We start from the raw sequence: 21,282 nt of genomic DNA, 5'->3' as shown, positions 1-21,282 counted from the left end.
TAGTATTAGTATGAGTATTATTAAAATGCTAATGGAGTCTTGACCAACTATATAATCATTTGATGGCAACATGACATCACAATATAAATAAGCTCGAGTGGAGGGGTCGAAACATGCAAATTGTGTCACATGCAGTTTCGACCAGCTAGACGTTGATGTTTGGTGTCTGCGACGTGTCCTTTGACTGCATGTCAGCAAGAACAAACACTCGGCCCTGCGCGCGTTAGCCTTAGCCGGCTGCATCCGGCCGACATGCGTGCCGATTCCACACCGCAGAGGAAAAAACAGCGAGCGAAAGCCAAGAGGGGCAGTCAGACGAGAGAGCAGCGCTGTGCCTCCGTGTGAAAATGTGCCTGTGCAGCCGAGCAAACTGGAGCAGAAGGCCGCGGACCGGACGGGCGGCCCCGCAGCCGCGCGGTGCCTGGCGGGTCGAGGCATCGACGCAATATTCTCTTCTGACACAAAATCGTGTAATATGGAAAAGGTGGTGGGCAGGGTGCGGAGGGTCTTCTCATGAATCTTAATAATAGGAAAAAATGTATCTCTTTATCTAGCTAGCTATCTATCGAACCATCTCTATCTATTTACCTCTATCGAGCTATCTCTAGCTAGCTAGCTAGCTAGCCATCTCTATATATTTATCTCTATCGAGCTATCTTGATTATTATTATTATTATTATTATTATTATTATTATTATTATTATAGTTGTTTTGTAATGATGGTTATTTTATGTTACTTCTGGGTTGAGTGAACGCTGGCACGTGTGGCTGCCACTGCTCACCCACAGAAAAAATATCCTGTGACTGTCCTTGAGAGTTTTGAAGGTGCTTACAAATCAAATGTATTATTATTATTATTATTTATTATTATTATTATTATTATTATTATTATTATATGTAGGACTCATTTTACACCAAAGGAGTGATGGGCCGTAAGGGCCTGCAAGGCCTTCTGTGATGGCCTAAAAATATCTGAATTACAGACTTATGTAAATTATATTTTAATAATAATAATAGATTACATTTCTAAACGCCTTTTCACTTGACAGTTTTGACAGTCACAGGATAACTTTTTCTGTGGATGAGCAGCGGCAGCCACATGCGCCAGCGTTTACTCAACATAATAATGCCAAGATTATATTCTCGCCAATTTAATGTTCGTAAGGTGAAAGTATGTTAGCTAAAGCGTTCGTAAACTGAGGTATTCTTCAAGTCACAAGTTATTTCCTGGCTAACGGCACCCTCTAGTGGACATGTCGTAAATCACACCACACTCGCAGCTGTAGCACTACTGAAGGCCGAGGAGTGATACAAATCGGATAAAAAAAATATAAAAATAAAGACATTTTAATGCCATTATTCTCCCAAGTGTCGATTTTGTGCGGTTGTGTCTACCTGTGTGTGAATGTAGCGGTGGCGGGATCGTTTTGTAGCTTTTTGTCTCCTCAGCCCGTCGCTCGCTTTTGTCCTCACTTGAAAGTCCAAGTAAATTTCACGCAGATGCGTCTCATCAACCACATCTTACTTCCTCCTGAAAAAAAAAAAAGAGAGGAAACAAAATGATCGACGAGCAGAGATTTCCCTCAGAACATTTTGAGGTGGAATTGTTTTCTCGTTTTGGTCATGTGATGTTCACCAGCTGAACCGTGATTGGTCGCTGAACTGTAATGTCATTTTCAGTCGACGGCGAGTGACAAAATGGCTGCCCACTGCCATCGATCATTCATGATAATAATAATAATAATAATAATAATAATAATAATAATAATAATAATAATAATAATAATCCATTTCATTTCTACGTGCCTTTCAAAACTCTCAAGGTCACTTTACAGTCACAGGATCAGTTTTTTCTGCAGGTGATATATATACATATACAGTACATTACATATATATATACATATTTAGAGATACATCCACATATACATATTTATAGATACATATACACATACACATACATACATATATATATTTTTTTTACTTGACTTCCTCTTTGTACGTCAGCGGCCTTGTTTTTGCGGTTTGATCCGAGTGTGGGATCGCACCTTCAATAATAAAAGAAGCGCAGAGGACTGAGTGGGATAGAAATATATTTATGGCCGCGCACGTGGTAGAGTTGTTGTATAAAAATAAAAAGCATGCCCCCCCTCCCCTCCCCCCTTCCTGAATCATTTACAACACAAACCGACACTGTCAGGAGCTTCTGGGAAACTGCTTCCTCATACTCAGTCTTCTTCAAAGCTTCCTTATTGGCAAGCTAACTTTAAATTCTTCCAATCATGCAAACCTCGATCACCTGGACAATCCACAAGTGTTTTATTTTGGCGGGAAAGTGGGTTTTTAGCTGAATTGTTAGTTTTAAATCTCACACAAATCATTTGCCAATAAAGGTTTGTATTATTTTACGCATTAGTTAGTCCAATATTTCATTCATGTATCGTTTCATTAGCTTATTTACAAGCTTCACTGATTAGCTTACAGCTAGCTAAGTAGCTAAGTAGCAAGATCTCTTTACATTAACTTATTCACTGACATTCACAAATATATTCGGGAATTCAAAATAAGACGTAGAGCGCCATTTCTGAATTTGTTCGGGTTTTTTTTCCCCGTGTTTGGGTGCCGATAAAGTGCCGGTCAGACCTCTGGCAATGTTTTGTTCTTTTCCACAAGGGTGCAGCATTTGCCTTTTGTCCATGTTAGCGCTTTGTTACAGCTTCAGCTGTTGTTAAAGCGCATATTTAAAACAATATGTATGTATCGCATTGTATTTTGGACAACTGTCCCCATTTCAAGCTCAGATAACTTCAGACCCATGTCATTTAGGAATTAAGTCTTTTTTTTTTTTGCTGATGAAAGAAGAGTCTCAGGTTTCTTACGCTGCATTGAATGTTTATGTAGTCCTTGAACTCAATGTTCTGTGGGTGATGGAATTTGAGTGAAAATGACAAAAACCCTGGCACTGGAGTGGACACATTGTATGCACATCGTCTGGCAGTGAATGAGTTAAAGTCTGTTTACCCCGTCACATTTCATCGGACAATAAAGTTGTGTATTATTTTACTCATAGTTAGTCAAATATATGAGTCATACATTTTTTTTTCTTCATTAGCTTAGTGGCACACTTCACTCGTTAGCTTATAGCTAGCTAAATTGCTACCACAATAGAGTAGCAAGATCTCTTCGCATTAACCCCCTAAATCCAACAACCATCCAACAATTTGGGAGCGTGCAAAGATGACCACGCCGCTCGCCAGTGGCTACAAGTACAGGCTACAAGAACGCTAATTAGCGCTAACCCTGCCAAGCAGACTGGACTGGTACGATTTAACATTGGGGATTATCTTCTGGAACAGCAGCTGTCAGTGCGATAAGAAAAAAAAATGAGGTCAGCTGTAAAATGAGGAAGTAAAACAAAATCTTCTTTGTGGGCGTGGCGGCTACACGCGCATGATACAACCCGGACACCATGTCATAGCCGTTCGGAGGAGGAGATTGGAGTGGAGTGGCTAGCTAGCGATTAGCTAGCTATATAGCTGGCTATCTATTGGCTAGCTATCTATTCACTAGCTAGCTACCCAGTTTATTGGCTAACTGACTATCTAGCTGGCTAGCTATTAGCTATAAAACTATCTAGGCGGCTAGCTATCTAGCACAGTATCTGTTGGCTATCTATTAGTTATCTACTGGCTGGTTCGCTCGGTTTCTATCTATTTACTTCTGGGTTGCGTGAATGCTGGCGCGTGTGGCTGCCGCTGCTCACCCACAGAAAACTTATCCTGTGACTGTAAAGTGACCTTGAGAGTTTTGAAAGGCGCTTAGAAATGAAATTATTATTATTAATTATTATTATTATTAATAAAATAAACAATACAATATTATTATTATTAATAATAATAATAATAATAATATTATATTGAGCAGATTTCACTTTAGGTGCCAGTGCCTAGACGGTACATTATTTGTCTACACGTGTTGCCCCTCCATTGGTGTTCAAATGGGGAAAATCACATCGGCAACAACAGAGGCACAGCTCCAAAAATAAAACAAAATATGCACTTAGCTATTTATTAGATATTTATTAGCTATCCATTAGTTAGCTGGCCAGTTATTAGCTGTCTAGCTGGCTAGCTGTTAGCTGGCTAGCTGTTGGCTATCTGGGTATCTATTAGCTATTTATTAGATATTTATTAGCTATCAATTAGCTAGCTGGCTAGCTATTGGCTGACTGGCTGTTAGCTGGCTATCTATTAGCTATTTATTAGATATTTATTAGCCAACCATTAGCTAGCTGGCTAGCTATTGGCTGTCTAGCTGGCTGGCTGTATGCGGTCTAGCTGTTGGCTATCTGGCTATCTATTCGCTATTTATTTGCTACACATTAGCTAGCTAGCTAGCTAGCTTTCTATCGATTTGAGTTACTTCACAGTTGAGTGAACCCTTGCGCATGTGGCTGCCGCTGCTCACCCACAGAACTACTTTATCCTGTGACTGTAAAGTGACCTTGAGAGTTTTGAAAGGCGCTGATAAATGAAATGTATTATTATTATTATTATTATTAGTGAACGGCGCTAATGCGGCCGTAGCGTCGAATTTGGACAGCTGATGTTATCGCTGAGCTTTTGGGCGCCCACGTCCGATTTGCGTGCCTTTGCCAGGATGTTCCACGCACTGACTGGTGAGTCACAGTGGCCCAATCTGCCACCAGGCAGTACCAGTACTGAAGGAAGGGGGCGGAGGGGTAAGGGGGTCGGTGTAGGAGCCTGGGGTGGGCGGTAGTTAGCCGATGCAATGCCCACTAAGCCTTTATGCATGTATATTAAAAAAAAAATAATAATAATACATAGAAATGAAATGGATTATTATTATTACTAGCTAGCTATCTATTAGCTATCTCGCTGGCTCTCTATTAGCTATATGGCTGGCTAACTAATTGAGTCAGGAATCATATTAGCTATCTAGCTAGTTATTGGCTATTAGCTATCTATTAGCTAGCTAGCTAGGTTTCTTTTTGAGTTATTCCTGGTTGAGCAAACAATAACAAGAGTGAGAAAATTGATAGAAAACAGTGAAATTTGGACTCGTTTCAACTTTATTAATAGTTCAAAGCCAGAGTGTAGACTGCAAGGTTAAACTATATCATCAAGCAGGCTCCACACGCGATAATAATAATAAAACGACACATCACTCATTGAGGAACCTCCGTGTACGAAAAATGTTCGTATGCCAAGGTAAAATTGTCATAACTAACGTTCGTAAACCGAAAAGTTCATAAGCCAAGGGGTTCGTAAACCGAGGTATCACTGTATTTTGTTTTATGGGGAGTGCAGGGGGGGAGGGGGGTTCAACATGAAAAGGGGCTCAAGTGGGGGAAAAAAGGGAGATGAAAGCTGAGAAAAACGTGCATGTAGGCCACTGAGTCATCTTTCTTGTGTTTTGCCTTGTCGTCATCGTTACATGCCAATGCGTTAAATTATGGACACACATACAGCAAGATGGAGCCCGCAAGGTTTGCCCCCCCCCCCCCCACCCTGCCCAAGGAATCCGGCTTTTCATCCCCCGTAAAGTCATCAACTTTCAGAATTAATTCTGCGGCTCAGAACTTCTTCCTTTGAAAGAGTGCGAGTAAAGATTTATTAAAATTAAAAAAAAAAAATCATCTTGCTTGCCCACATCATTGACAGCAGTGAAGAACCACAAATTCAGGCTAAATAACACATGACAAAAAATTTTGGCGGCCAAAAATGTGCCTGTTCTTAAATAGGTCGAGAATTGTAAAATAAATAAATAAATAAATAAATAAATAAATACAGTGACACCTCGGTTTACGAACCCCTTGGCTTACGAACATTTCGGTTTACGAATGGTAAATTTATGAAAATTTTACCTTGGCATACAAACTATTTTTCCAGATACACGCGGAGCGCCACAATAAGTGATGTGTCGTTCGCGAAGAGCCCGTTCTCCTACCAAGAAAATGGAAGCCTACATTTTTTGTCCTCTATTCCCCGCCCCTACTCTTAGGTTAAAGCCACACGTGATTGGTCAAGAATGCAGCAGTGAGGGGGCGGGGTTACAGAAACACAGAGCTGCAAATATAAAATAGATAGGCAGACGACAATGAGCGAGTGAGAAAATTGATATGGAGAGGGGTAACAGAAACACAAACACACACACGTGAAAGGGAGACGACAAAGCTTGAAACAAAAAAAAAACAAAAATGAAAAAAAAAAAATCAAAAGTGGAAAAAAACACAAAAAAGTGAAATGAGAAAATGGATAGAAAACAGTGAAATTTGGACTCGTTTAAACTTAATGATAGTTCAAAGGCAGAGTGTAGACTGCAAGGTTAAAATATATCATCAATCAGGCTCAGCAAATAACCTGCAAAGGCCATCTATACATTTGATGCAAAAAGCTATCAGCTAAACAGAACACACTCGATGAGGAACTAGGTAAAATGATCGCAGAGAATGGAAATTCGTCATCCATTGTTGATTTCAAGGCTAGCCACGGATGGTTTGAGAACTTTAAGCGTCGTACAGGGATTCATAGTGTCATTCGTCATGGTGAGGCAGCCAGTTCTGACTATAAAGCTGCCAAAGCTTACAAGGAATCATTCCTCAAGATGGTGGAAGAAGAAGAAGGCTATGTTCCTCATTAAGTGTCTTCTGAGACCACACATCATCCCCATAATCACCCCAGAGTTCGTGACCTCCACCCCCTCCTCCCCCCACCCCAAGAGGCAAACATCTGCTTTTCTGGTTGTCTGAATGCATGCATGCGTCTTTGAACATCATAATGGATTGTCTTATCTTAAAATTCTGAGTATAAAAAAACGAATACAATAAAAACACCCGTTTTATAATACGAATTACCACAACAATTCACCCAAAGAAGTGGGATGTTTTTTGTGGGTTGCTCTCGACCAGGAGGCTACGCCCGGACCAGAAATATCATCCAACAGCTCGAGCTTGCACTGTCAGACGCTAGAGCTGGAAGCATGTTGGTCATGTTTTATTTAGTTGTTTATTTGTTTATTTATGTATTTATTTATTTATTTAAGTGTTTGTATTCATTGTTTTTATTTTACATTTATGTATGTATTTAGTATTTATTTATTTTTTATTTCGTTCTTTATTATGGTATGTATGTATGTATGTATGTATGTATGTATGTATGTATTTATTTATTTATTTATTTAAGTGTTTGTATTCATTGTTTTTATTTTACATTTATTTATGTATTTTGTATTTATTTATTTTTTATTTCGTTCTTTATTATGGTATGTATGTATTTATTTATTTATTTATTTATTTATTTAAGTGTTTGTATTCATTGTTTTTATTTTACATTTGTTTATTTATGTATTTAGTATTTATTTTTTTATTTCGTTCTTTATGAAGGTATTTATTTATTTATTTAAGTGTTTGTATTCATGGTTTTTATTTTACATTTATTTATTTATGTATGTAGTATTTATTTATTTTGTTATTTATTTGTTTATTTATTTATTTATTTATTTAAGTGTTTGTATTCATTGTTTTTATTTTACATTTGTTTATTTATGTATTTAGTATTTATTTTTTTATTTCGTTCTTTATGAAGGTATTTATTTATTTATTTAAGTGTTTGTATTCATGGTTTTTATTTTACATTTATTTATTTATGTATGTAGTATTTATTTATTTTGTTATTTATTTGTTTATTTATTTATTTATTTATTTAAGTGTTTGTATTCATTGTTTTTATTTGACATTTATTTATTTATGTATTTAGTATTATTTATTTTTTTATTTGTGTGTTTATTCATGTATTTATTTATTTGTTTATTTATTTAAGTGTTTGTATTCATTGTTTTTATTTTACATTTATTTATTTATGTATTTCGTATTATTTATTTTTTTATTTGTTTCTATTCATGTATTTATTTATTTCGTTCTTTATTAATGTATTAATATATTTATTTATATATGTATTTATTTATTTACTTATTTATTTATATATTGATTTATCATTGATTTATGTGTGTTTTTATTCATGTATTTATTTTACATTTATTTATTTATTTTTTCATTGGTTTATTATGTATTTATGTATTTATTTATTTATTTATTTATGTATTTAGCGAATCAACTGCATTTGGAGTGTTCTGGTTGTCCTTGAAGACGTCAGCCGTCAAATCGTAATGGGCTTCATTACTAGCCTGAGGTTGATGTAAAAACAAAAAAAGATTTTTGCTCCTCAGATTCATACGCGCCCAGACGACAAGTTCGCTTGTGAAAAGTCAAAGTGACGCGCCGCCGCGATCTGCAATCTGTCCCTGGGCTGGCGGCGGGTGCGGGCAAATCTCCACTTGACCTGATGGAGGCCGTCCAGAGGCGGCATTAAGGCAGCGCCACGCTGGAGTGGGGGGGGGGGGGTCGGTAGCGGGGATGGTTAGCACACATTTTGCTGATAAGCCCACAGTTGAGTTAGCGTCAAGCCTTTGTGATGCTAACTCGGTTAAAACACTTCAGCTTGCCTTCAAAGGCCCCAAATTATTTGCTAGTCGTTGAGAAAAGGAGCCATTTTTATTTTTATTTTGTGTTTTTTATTTATTTTTATTTTTTGTTATTTGTCAATTTAATTTGTTATTTTTTAAATTTAAATGTTTCTTTTGTACTCGTACTTGTACTCGTACTTTTACTCGTACTCGTAATCGTACTCGTACTCGTAATCGTACTCGTACTTGTACTTTGATTTTTATTTATTTATTCATAGCGTTCGTAATCAAGCAAGTAAAAAGCAAATTTGTGCGCATGTTGTTGTGCTCTACCCTTATCCACAATTAGCACCCGAATTTGAAACGCAGACCCCGAATTCAAACCATACTTTCAAGCAAAGTTTCAATGCTAACATTTTCCTACAGCACCAAAATAATAACAATAATAATACATTTCATTTATAAGCGCCTTTCAAAACTCTCAAGGTCACTTTACATACAGAGGTTTTTTTTTGCTGTGGGTTAGCAGCGCTAGCCACACGCGCCAGTGTTCACTCAACCCAGAATAAGTGAAATAGATAGCTCGCTAGCTAGCTGATAGCTATCTAATAGCTAGCCAGCTGACTAGATAGCGAATAGACATCATTTAAAACCTGACCCCCAATTTTGGAAGCCGAACTACTCCTAAAAACCGTAACTAGAAAAATAAACATATTAACTATCTAGCTAGCTAGCTATTAGCTAGCTAGCTAGCTATTTGAGTCAGGAAACATATTAGCTATATAGGTAGCTACCTACATATTAGCTATCTAGATATCTATTAGCTAGCTAGTCAACTTTTTATCTATTTGAGTTCTTCCGGGTCGGCGCGTGTGGCTGCCGCTGCTCACCCATAGAAAAACTTATCTTGTGACTGTAAAATGACCTTTAGAGTTTTGAAAGGCGCTTATAAATGACGGGTATTATTATTATTATTATTATTATTATTATTATTATTATAAGCACGGTTTGAGAATACGTTGGTGGGGGTTGGGGGGGTCATGGAACAAATGAAATTCACCATATGAGGTTTGTACGTACAGTATTTCATAATGCGCAACTGTGTAGTTGTTTTTCTTCTACTTTTTGATAACAGCTAGTTTTGACTTAACAAGGAAAATTATTCGCAAAATAAGAAAGTAAGAAGAAAGGAAAACGAAACAAACAGTGGAGGGGTAAAGAAAACCACAAGAGGAAGGAAGAGCCGCTTGGTTGGGGGATGCATACCCCCTTCACCCCCCGCACACTCACCACCACCACCTTCGTCAAAAATAACAGAGGTTGAGTGTCGAGCGCTAGGTTAGCTTGCGCCGCCAGTCGCAGACAACAGAATGACGTGTCTTCCGCCAGAGCGCTTGTGGCCGTCCCTAAAAATAGCCCCCCCCCCCTCTACTCCCTTCTCATCACAAGTATCAAACATGGTCGTCATGGTCAGCCATCTTAAGTGTGGCTGACAATCTCCACTTGGCCTTCGACAAAAAATAAATACTACTAACAAAATAAACAAACCCAAAAAAAATCATGGCGATGGTGAGACTTTGACGCGTGACCCCCCCCCCCCCCACACACACACACACCACCAAAATTATAATGAGGTAGCAGCGCTAATGTCGAGCATATATGGAGAAACACAATGACGGCCATCTTAAGTGTGGCTGACACTATCTACTAGGCCTTCAAATCAAATAAACAAAAAACATGGTGAAGGGAAGATTAATAAATACAACTAACCAGATAAACAAACAAAAAAACATGGTGATGGTGAGATTTGGATGCTTGACACCCACCTCACACACACACACACAATGAAAATGAGATAGCGGTGCTAATGTCGACTGAGAGCTTACACAGAAGTATGTTGCTAGCCACCTTCAAGCTAGCTTTGCGCATATACTTCCTGTTTCTTGCCAAAATCCTCAACAAAACTTGTTGATTTTCTTTTATTGGACACGCTAAAACCGATCACTGCGCAACATTAAGCCGGACAATACAACAGCAATATATTTTGCTAACTTGTGGCTAGTCTGGTAGCGCGGAAACCCTGCCGGATGTCTCGAGCAGGAACAACAGAATATTCCGGATATACAGAGTTGGCGAAAAGTTTTTTTTTTGTCTGAACCTTGTCACCAAGGCCATCCCCCGTGCCGTCTTTCCGTTTTCTTTGATGAACTATCAGTGGTCGCAATCTGCCCGCTGACGCCCCAACCAGTCAAACATTGACGTGAGCAAATGTGTGCGAGCGGGACCACATGGTGACGGCTGACCTGGCCTACTTACTGCAGCGCTGCCGACGCCGTTTCGTGAGGAAGTGAAGACAACAACCGCCGCCACAGGAAAAAAAAGGGGATGTACCACTGCGACATCTCGTACTAATAATAATACTTTTAATATACTCATAGCCTTTAAAAACTCTCAAAGTCACTTTACAGTCACAGGATACGTTTTTTTTCTGTGGGTGAGCAGCGGTAGCCAGCGTTCACTCAACCCCGGAAGTAACTCAAATAGATAGCAAGGTAGCAAATAGATATGTCTGTGTAAGCTCTCAGTCGTATAGGAATGGTCCATCGATGACAAGGTTTCTTCAGCCGTCATCTTATCCAAGAAGCTTCGTCAGCAAACAGTTTGCTAGGTATTGGCTACGTATTCGCTAGCTATTAGCTATCTATTCGCTAGGTATTAGCTATCCATTTGCTAGGGATTAGCTCACTATTAGCTATCTATTCGCTAGCTATTAGCTACCTATTTGCCATCTATTTGCTAGCTATTAGCTGTCTATTTGCTATCGATGGAAAGGCAAACAGTTTGCTAGGTATTAGCTCTGTATTGGCTAGGTATTCTGGTAATTGGCTAGGTAACTGTGACTGTAAAGTGTCCTTGAGAGTTTTGAAAGGTGCTTATAAATGAAATGTATTATTATTATTATTATTATTATAAAAATAAAAAACTAAACACTGTGAGACAAATAAAGGCTAATCTAATCTAATTGATCTAATCTAACACAATTCCACACTTTCCCAACAATTGACCAATCCTAAACGCCTCCCTCGACAATGATTGACAGGTCGATCGTCCAATTGCACGACGTCGGTGGCAGAAGTTGGTCATTTGGTTTTTTTAAATGACGTCACTCGCATGACGTCCAACGTGCGCTTCTTTCAACACCGAGGGACAAAAACAAGAGGCTCGTGCGCGCGCACGGCTTCGAACCTCCGCTTTCAGCCACGCACGCGCACAGACCTTTTCGACGCCTGTCTCGCGTGCGCTTCAATGCAATGATGACGTCATTTTCGACGCTTGTTTTTTTTATTACTACGGCCGCGTTTACTTTGAACGCACCACGGCAAAATCGAGAGAATGGCGCTTGAGAAAGGGGTCGTTCGGGATTAAAAGGGTGCGGAAGGGGGCACGGCGTTGATAGTAAGACCCTTTGAAAGCGCCACGGTGGTTTACGCGCTCGTCACGCTGACCCACATCGCGTGACACGGCCGAAATCCTCTTCGCCACCCGCTGTCATCCGTGTATCCAACTCACCAGTAAGCACCGGCGCGGACCACGCGAGCGACGCGTCCTTGTCCCAATTCTGTCCTCCAACGGCGGCAGTCGACGCGGAGCAGGTGGCCCCCCGCGCCCCACCAAAGCCAAAGACCAGCGGTCGCCTGGCCTGTCACCCGACGACGTGAAACGACGCTAGTAAAGAAAGCATCCAAATCTGAGACGAGATATCCGACAGGAGAGTCCGTCCGCCACGGTGTGAAGTTGCCGCCTCCGAGTACAGTGACGTCGATTTAAAGACTCCCACGTGACTTGGAGTTAGCAAGAGATAGCGGCTAATCCGCGAGTAGGAAGTGTCAATTAGGCAGGCACACCCGCCCCTCACCCTTCCCTCCCGTTCGCTGCCTTCCTTCGCTTAGCCCGAGACTTCGTTTGCTCACCTTTTAGGGGCACAGCACAAAGTCGTCGATCGGAGATAAAAGAAAGCACAAGACAAAAAAAGTCGAGAGAGAGAGAGAGAGAGAGAGAGAGAGAGAGAGAGAGAGAGAGAGAGAGAGAGAGAGAGAGAGAGAGAGAGAGAGAGAGAGAGAGAGAGAGAGAGAGAGAGAGAGAGAGAGAGAGAGAGAGAGAGAGAGAGAGAGAGAGAGAGAGAGAGAGAGAGAGAGAGAGAGAGAGAGAGAGAGAGGCTGATTGAGAGACAGAGAGAGAGAGAGAGAGAGAGAGAGAGAGAGAGAGAGAGAGGGAGAGGGAGAGGGAGAGAGAGGTAGAGAGACTGATACAGAGACCGAGAGAGAATTAGAGAGAGGGAGAGAGCATTAGAGGGGGATTGACAGACATTAAATTCCAATTTTGAGTAAATATCTCGGTGATAGCTCGTATTTTCTAATTAGCACACACCTGTGCGACGACTTAAAATCAGATTTGTTTTTTGTTTAAAAGAAAAAATCATTAAAATGACATATTTAAATAAAGGTTCTTACCTGTTATCTGTACCACACAATCCGTCGTTATTATGAAACGATAAAAGACAGGAACTGTAGTGTGCGTGCGCGGGAAACTTCAAAGCGGTTCCACTCAAAGCCGATGCTGCCACCTGTTGGCCATATTTGGAAGTGCACATACTGAGGACTGAATGAAGTTTCTTCCCTTCCATCAACACTAAAACTGAATCTAACTTTATTTTCTTGATCATGTTTGAGAACGTTTGAGGAAAGACGATTTTAAAAAAGATTAGAATGTTTTATTTTTAAAACTAAAACGGAAGATAGTATGAAACAAAAACCGAAAAACACTGAATGCTCCCGAAAGTTTTCAGCGACATTTAAGATGTTCAAAATAAAAAATAAAAATTGGGGGCAGGGGGTTGTTTTTACAAACATAAACAAAAGAAGAAACTGGCCATTTTGTTTGCAGTACCCGTGTTGGTTTTGGTTGTTACGGTCTCGATAAAGCGGCATTGTGCCTTTAAGAAGGTGCGTTCAGGGCGTGGCGTGCTCGTTTCTGAAGTTCCTTTCAAACAAAGACTAAAAGCAAAATAATTGCAGATCAAACTAACGCGACACTCAAGAGTATTAGGATCAATGAAGAATTAAATACGGTGGTCAAGATCCTCACTCGAATCTCAGATTTCTGACTTTGTAAAGAGTAAACGAGTCGCTAAAAACAAAAAGCGCGCCGATACGACGCGACTCTTCCGGGGGGCGGAGCCAAGTGACACCTACATGGTCGCTCGCTTGTCCCAGTTCACCTGGCTTCTTCCGCCTACGTCACCTGGTCGAACTGGTCAGACTGGGATGGGTGGATTTTTTTTCTCCCCGTTTCACTTCGCGCTGCTCTCCTTCCCTTTTTTTTTTGTCTTTTTGGGGGGAGTAATAGGTCTAATTAAGGAAATGGAGACCGCGTGGCGCTGATGGGGAGGAGGAATGGGACGTGGGTGTTCGCCTGTGTGTTCGCGACAGGTGAGTTCGGGCCTCGCGATGCAATCACGTCGGCGCAACTACACCTTCCCGACGGCCATGTTTGTTTCCAGTCGCCTTTTGGGCGTATGGCGTACCGGGCTCACCGGAACCGTCCGTCATCAACGCCGCGCCCGGCGACGTCGTCCATCTTCCGTGCTACTCGGAAGGCTCCGCGATGCCTTCAGGGACGCGCTGGCTGAAAGACGGCATCGAGATCCAGCCGGGCGGGGTCAGCGGGGAGCCGCGGGTGGAGGTGCTCGTCGACGGCAGTTTGCACTTTCCTAAGGTGGCGGAGGGCGACGAGGGGACGTACCGCTGCGAAGCCACGCTTCCTGGGAACGTCACGTGGCGTGCTAGTGTCCTTCTGCAGGTAGCCAGTAAGTCACGGTTTGTTTTGCTCAGTTTTTTTTTCAATTTAAAGTTTATTATGATTTCACAGGTCCATACAGTCTATGAAAAGGAAAAAAAAGCATACAACTCACTTGTACGTCCATTAATACTCTGGAGTATTAATCTTAAAGGACAACCGACACCATTTTTTTGTTTCCCAACTGACATCAGAAAAAACGTTTTATAGCATCTAAAATACCCAGAATGATATAATATTTTGTTTCCAATGCAAAACACCAATAAAAATGACTTCAAGTGTCCAAAATCTGCGTGGGTGGTCCTTTGGTGACGTCACGTACGGACTCGTCACCAACTCAAAAACAAGACTTCCTGAATATTCAGTGCGAGTCTTAAAACGTCAAATATAGCTAATGGAATCTTATTAAAATACGCTCAGTAAAAGTCATTTGAAGCCATTTTACAAATTATGGACACAACTTTCCGGAGACGTCGGTTGTCCTTTAAAGGACAACCGACACCATTTTTTTTGTTTCCTAAGTGAGTACTATCGATATAACCGATATCGATATAACGAGACTTTACTGTAGTTCTGAAGAGGAAAGCATACATGTTTGCAATCGATTCAAGAAGTCATTCTGTGTCATTTTGAGGCATCTGGGACTGAAATGTAACGTCCCAGAAAATGCACAAGATGGCGCCAAAGCTCCGTTGGAAATGGGCTGATTTGTCCGCTGGGAATTTGTTTCAACTAGTATCAAATAGTAGTAGTCTTGGTGCAACACACAACGATTCAGCATCATGTTATTTATGTGTTGCCTTGCCTTTCTGCTAGCCGCACTTTGAATGTTAAACGCTAAATATTTGTTATGATTGTAAACATTTCCGGATCGAATGGCACCGAGGTAGAAGGACTGAAATGTAAATTGGATGTCCATCTGAAAAACACTGTCAAATTTCATGTACCTCCATTATCCATCCATTTCCCGTATCCTTATAAGTGACGGAATCTACCCCCAGGTGGTCCAGAGAACGTGTCGCTATCCATCGTCCCATCCACCGCGTTGCCCAACGGCACTTTGGTCACTCACCGCGGCTCCGCCGTGTCCTTCCACTGCAACTCGGCCTCGTACCCGTCCCAGAGTCTGACGTGGACCTTCGCGGGGACGTTGGTGGACGCCGCTGGCGGGACCCCTTTGGCTTCCGCTCCCGCCGCCCCCTGGTTGGACTTCAGGGTGAAAGATGTCCAAGCCGAGGCGCAGGGTTTCTACAGATGCCTTGCAAACAACACGCTCACGCACGTCGTCGCCAGCGCCAGCGCGCAGATGCTCGTCTACTGTGAGGATCTGCTCAGAGAGCCAATCGTCACTGGAAAAAAAAAAATATATATATATATATATATATATATATATATATATATATATATATATATATATATATATATATATATATATATATATATATATATATATATATAGTTTAAAATTCAATTCAACATTTTTTATTTTATTTTGTGGGGGAGTAACTAAAAATAATTTGAATCATCGTAGTTTTTAATTTAAAAAAAATATATACGATTTAGAAGTGAGTTGAGGAGCTCCAATTTATCACAAAAGGCTTTTTTCTGACATGACTTTTAATGTACTTTAATTAATTAAAAATCATGTTCAAAATTCAATTCAATATTTGTTTTATTTTTTTTTGATGCAGCGTAAATAAACACACTTTGAATCATCCTAGTTTTTTAATTTAAAAAAAGCATTATAATTTTGAAGTGAGTTGAGGAGCTCCAATTTGTCAGAAATGGCAGTGAATGAGTTTAAATTATATTCAATTAAAATTTGTGCTTAAATCATGTTTAAAATTCAATTAAATAATTTATTTTTAATTTTTTAATTTTACTTGGTGGGGTATAACGAAAAGTATTTTGAATAATATTTTCTTTATAAAAAAAAATGGTCCCATAATTATTGATTGATTGATTTTTTTTTTTCATTGATTTTATCCAGACGCTTCGGCCCGCCATCCCGAGTGTTCGTGGCTTGAGTCGCCGGACCCGACCTGGGTCCACTTCAGCTGCTCCTGGCCCGGATGCTACCCAGACCCGGAGCTCAGATGGTCCCAAGGGCGGGACGCCGCCGAGCAGGGTCACGTTCTGGCTTCGAAGACGACCTCCATCTTGCGTGTGGCGCTAAACCGCTCCCTACTGACCGGCGGACAGACGCTGAGGTGCACGGGACGACACTCGGCTCTCGAGGCGGGACGGGAAGCCGCTTGCTCTTTCACACTCGGTACGTCGGTCGCGCGCATGCTAACGGAACCAAATTAACGCTCGCCGGCTAACGCTCAGATAACTCCAGATCACTTAGGAATTAACCCTTTTTCTGATGAAAGAAGAGAGTTTAAGGTTTCTAACGCTGCATTGAATGAGTATGTAGTCCTGAAACTCCAAAAAAAAGTCAAAAAGTTAATACATACGATTTTTTTTTCCAATTAAGGAATTTCCGTTTGACAGAATTCTTTATGAGAGAAGACTTATGACAGTATAGTTATCTATCTATCTATCTATCTATCTATCTATCTATCTATCTATCTATCTATCTATCTATCTATCTATCTATCTATCTATCTATCTATCTATCTATCTATCTATCTATCTATCTATCTATCTATCTATCTATCTATCTATCTATCTATCTATCTATCTACCTACCTACCTACCTACCTACCTACCTACCTACCTACCTATCTATCTATCTATCTACCTACCTAATTACCTACTTACCTACTTACTTACGGGTTGAGTGAACGCTGGCGCGTGTTATTGTTGTTATTATTATTATTATTCCGCAGAGGCGCCGCAACCCCGAGTTTCTCCGCTGGCGTGGGCGCAGGAAGGCAACAGCGTGACGTTGGAGTGCGCCGAGTCGGCCTCGGCGCCGCCCGCCATCACCATTTGGTCTCGAGAGGCGGAAGGGGAGGCGCTGGCGCCCGACCCCAAGTACACCCTGAGCCGGGACGGCGCCGCCTACAGCCTGACCATCGCCAACGTCAGCCACGACGACGCGGGGACCTACTTTTGCCGTAGCGAGAACGCGCTAGCGCTGCGCCGGGTGGAGGTGTATCTCAGCGTCACCGGTGAGTTGGCCGGGGAGGGGTGGAATGAAGACCGACTAGTATCTGCAATTGGTTTTTTTGTTGTTGTTTTGTCTTCCCCAGCCGCTTCGGACTACACGGGCGTCATCGTTGGCATCTTTGTCGCCGTGCTCATCGTGGGAGTGGCGGCCGTCACGGCTAGGATACTCTTCGCTAATAGACATCGCGTCTGCCTTGGTAATAATAATAATCATAATCATAATAATAATCATAATAATAATCATAATAATAGTCATAATAATAATAGTAGTAATAATAATAATAATAGTAATAATCATAGTAATAATAATAATAATAATAATACATTTGATTTATAAGCGCCTTTCAAAACTCTCAAGGTCACTTTACAGTCACAGGATAAGTTTTTCTGTGGGTGAGCAGCGGCAGCCACACGCGCCAGCATTCACTCAAGCCGGAAGTAACTCAAATAGATACCAAGCTAGCTAGCGAATAGATAGCTAATAGCTAGCTAATAGATAGCTAATTGCCAGTGGATAGCTAATTGCTAGTGAATAGATAGCTAGCTAGATAGTTAACCAGCAACGGTGACCCGTTCAACCGGGAAAAACTCAAATAGATCAAGTTTGCTAACTAATAGCCAGCTAGCTAGCTAATTAAACAGCTAATAGATAGCAAATAGATAGCTAGCTCGGTAGCCAGCAACTGTGACCCGTTCAACCGGGAATAACTCAAAACAAAATAAAAAAAGCTAGCTAGTGAATATATAGCTAATAGCTAGTGAATAGATAGCTAAAAGCTAGCAAATAGATAGCTAGCTCGGTAGCCAGCAACTGTGACCCGTTCAACCGGGAATAACTCAAATAAAACAAAGTAAAAAAAAGCGAGCTAGTGACTAGATAGCGAATGGATAGCCAATAGCTTGCGAATGGATAGCTAATAGAGAGCTAATAGCTAGCGAATAGAGAGCTAACAGCTAGGGAATAGAGAGCTCATAGCTAGCGAATAGATTGATTTTTGTATTTATTTTATTTATATTAATTTAGGAAGTGGATTTGTTGACCTTTGTATTTTTTCATGAATAATAATAATAAATTAGCATGCATTAAATCTTTTGAAGAAAATCAAGGCTTTTGGGTGTGTGCGCCTTATACACCGGAAAATATGGTCATGTGTTTTGTTTTTGTTTTTTGTCTGTTGCAGGGCGACCTTTCGGGTGAGTCTCCTGCTGCCAATCCGTTCACACCATCGGTGGTGCAACACCAACCACTTATGGTGACATCAGGAATGCTCGCAGTCTTTTTACGAGATGATGACATCAGCGTCAAATGGCGTTTTAAATCCCAAAGCATTATTTCCAGTCACCGCTTGACTCCTCCGCAGTTCCTCTGACGGCGACGGAGGTGACGTGCTAAGCCTGGTGGAATCCGACGAAGAGCAGATCTTCCAGGCCGTTCCGCGCCTGCCGCCAGAAACGGACTCCCGCCCGACGACGCTGGTTCAGGTCCATCGCCTCCCGTCCGGTACGACCTCCATGCTACGTTCAACGTCATCTCAAGTGTTGCTTTGTTATACTGTGATACCTCGGTAAAAAATAAAATGTCAGCCGACATTTTTTTTGTCCTGTATTCCCCACCCCCATTCTTTGGTTAAAGCCACGTGATTGGTCAAGAACACAGCAGTGAGACAGGCAGATGACAGAGAGAGCTTGACAAAATGGATAGAAAGCAGTGAAATTTGGACTCGTTTCAATCATAGTTTCATAGTTTAAAGGCAGAGCGTAGACTGCAAGGTTAAAATTCCCCTCAATCAGGCTCCAACAAATAACCCGCACAAGCCATCTGTACACTTGATGCAAAAAGCTATCAACCCAGCTAATCAGAACACAATTGATGAGGAACTAGATAAAATGATCGTAGAGAAAGCACCGACACAAGATGGTGAAAGAAGAAGGCTATTCCATCAAGCCATCAACGACCATCACAAAGGTCAATAAAACGACTTTATTATACGGTACTGTTTATTTCTTTAATTACAATGCCGTCGCACATTTATTATACATAAAATAAGGTATATTTTGTGTAGTTTTAAGGCTGAGAAAATTAGAAAGTAGAAAATTATGTGGACCTGGGGACGGATTATTCTCATTTTAATGATTTCCTATGGGAATTTAATTTTTGGGATGCACACTTTTCACTTTACACATTCTGTCTGGGAACCAATTAAGTTCGTACGCCAGCCAAGGTATCACTGTATTTTGATATCGCCCCCTATAGGTGAGCAGGAGGAAACGGGTAACGAGGAGGCCACGGAGGATCCGGCGGATCTGGTGACTTTCTAGGAGTTTGGCTGCTTTGATTGTCGTGTGTTTTTTTTTTTTTTTCGGTTTCGCTGAGTATGTGGAACAATGGCGCTAACGCACCACGACAACTGACGCAATACGTAACTTGTGGCCTTCAGAATGCAACTGCACAGAAACGTCGACAACGCCTGTCATCGTTCGCAATTGTATATTTGGGGAGTGAAAGGGGTTCAAGGTGGACTTTTTGTACATGGAATACTGCAAAAATATGTCTATTCCAGTGCCAGGGTTTTTGTCATTATCAATTGAATTCGAGGGACCCACAGAATATTGAGTTTTAGGACTACATGAGCATTCAATGCATCGTTAGAAACCTTAGTCTCTCGTCTTTCATCAGAAAAGAAGTTAATTCCTAAGTGATATGGGTCTGGAGTTATCTGAGCTTGAAATGGGGGCGGCTCTCCAAAATACAATGCAATACATACATATTGGTTTATATAGCGCTTTAACAACAGTTGAAACTTGAACAAAATGCTAATATGGAAAAAAAGGGAACTGCTGCCCCCTTGTGGAAAAGAAAAAACATGACCAGAGATCTGGCCAGCGCTTTATCGGCACCCAAGCATGAAAAAAAAATAAAAATCGGAATGGCGCTCTAAGTCATTTTTATTTCCCGAATAAATTTGTGAATAGCAGTAAATAAGTTAACTCATTACCAAATTTGTTCAGGTTTTGTTTTTTTTTTTCTTGCACGGGGCCGATAAAGCGCTGGTCAGACCTCTAGCAATGTGTTTTCCCCATAAGCGGGCAACATTTGTCCATGTTAGCGCTTTGTTACAGCTTCAGCTGTTGTTAATGCGTGATATAAACCATTATGTATGTATTGCTTTATATTTTTGTACAGCCGCCCCCATTTCAATCTCAGATAACTCCAGACCCATATCACTTAGGAATTAACTTTTTCTTTCTGATGACAGAAAAAAAGTCTAGGGTTTCTTACGCTCTCCTAAAACTCCATATTTTGTGGTCCTGGAATTCAAGTGACAATGACAAAAACCCTGGCACTGGAGTGGACACATTTTTTGCACATGCCCGGCAGTGAATGAGTTAATATGTGTACAGCCATCAACCAGGTTTTGTTTATTAAAGCTGGTGTGTGTTTGTTTACATCAATGTTGCCTGTGGATACATTGTACACACTTACACACATGTTACAATTTTTTAAAGTGCAAATTAGGGTGTTGTTGTCATTATTCAAATCAACTCTAAATTAGCCAGACTGAAATGCATGTTTTGGGGCAAGGGAAACGTGTTTTCCTTTCCAGCAGCTCCTGTATTTTGTTTTCTACTTCTTTCTTTCCTTTCCTCTTCCTTTCATAACTGCTGCTGTGTCACCCGCACAAAAAAAAAAGTTTTGAAAGGCGCTTACAAATTAAATTATTATTATTATTACTTTATCTATTAGCTAGCTCTCGAGCTAGCTATCTAGCTATATAACTGGCTAGGTAGCTATCTATTAGTGACTGTATCCTGTGACTGTAAAGTGGC

General features: G+C 40.7%; 2 protein-coding genes across 6 annotated transcripts in view; one reads left to right on the top strand and one right to left on the bottom strand.

The window, feature by feature from the left end:
* taok3a (TAO kinase 3a) overlaps positions 1–14,200 on the bottom strand; it is a 41,308-nt gene extending 27,108 nt beyond the window's left edge. Inside the window, exons 1-4 of one of the 4 annotated variants that reach the window (XM_088993416.1) lie at positions 14,066–14,200; positions 12,993–13,105; positions 12,052–12,207; positions 1,396–1,531 (exon numbers count right to left, since the gene is read on the bottom strand). The gene's annotated coding sequence lies outside the window, so the exon portion shown is untranslated. Of the gene's footprint in view, positions 1–1,395; positions 1,532–12,051; positions 12,378–12,992; positions 13,106–14,065 lie in introns of those variants that run through there. The other 3 variants (XM_088993417.1, XM_088993415.1, XM_088993418.1) reach the window with 3 other exon arrangements.
* On the top strand, positions 13,418–20,907 carry vsig10 (V-set and immunoglobulin domain containing 10). Of its 2 annotated transcripts, XM_088993422.1 has the most exons (9): positions 13,425–13,970; positions 14,042–14,347; positions 15,339–15,656; positions 16,328–16,609; positions 17,172–17,456; positions 17,538–17,651; positions 18,636–18,648; positions 18,816–18,955; positions 19,709–20,907. In XM_088993422.1, the coding sequence occupies exons 1-9, from the start codon at positions 13,922–13,924 to the stop codon at positions 19,771–19,773; spliced, it is 1,572 nt and encodes a 523-aa protein (XP_088849548.1). In that variant the 5' UTR covers positions 13,425–13,921; the 3' UTR covers positions 19,774–20,907. The 2 variants fall into 2 exon arrangements, with proteins under 2 accessions (XP_088849547.1, XP_088849548.1); XM_088993421.1 differs by lacking the exon at positions 19,709–20,907 and having other exon boundaries at positions 13,418–13,970; positions 18,816–19,699.
* The last annotated feature ends 375 nt before the right edge of the window (positions 20,908–21,282 follow it).

This window comes from Hippocampus bargibanti, linkage group LG04, assembly GCF_051943395.1.
Source record: "Hippocampus bargibanti isolate YZ-2025 linkage group LG04, ASM5194339v1, whole genome shotgun sequence".
In the NCBI taxonomy this organism is placed as follows: Eukaryota; Metazoa; Chordata; class Actinopteri; order Syngnathiformes; family Syngnathidae; genus Hippocampus; species Hippocampus bargibanti.
The sequence above is the reverse complement of the archived record's forward strand: the minus strand, read 5'-3'. Positions and strand labels throughout refer to the sequence as shown.

What these genes read in the sequence shown, in the direction of transcription:
- vsig10 (XM_088993421.1), top strand. Translation starts at nt 13,922, where the DNA reads ATGGGGAGGAGGAATGGGACGTGGGTGTTCGCCTGTGTGTTCGCGACA. An exon ending in TGTCCTTCTGCAGGTAGCCA is followed by an intron (nt 14,348 to 15,338) that starts GTAAGTCACGGT and finishes ATCTACCCCCAG; the next exon opens with GTGGTCCAGAGAACGTGTCG. An exon ending in GGTGTATCTCAGCGTCACCG is followed by an intron (nt 17,457 to 17,537) that starts GTGAGTTGGCCG and finishes TGTCTTCCCCAG; the next exon opens with CCGCTTCGGACTACACGGGC.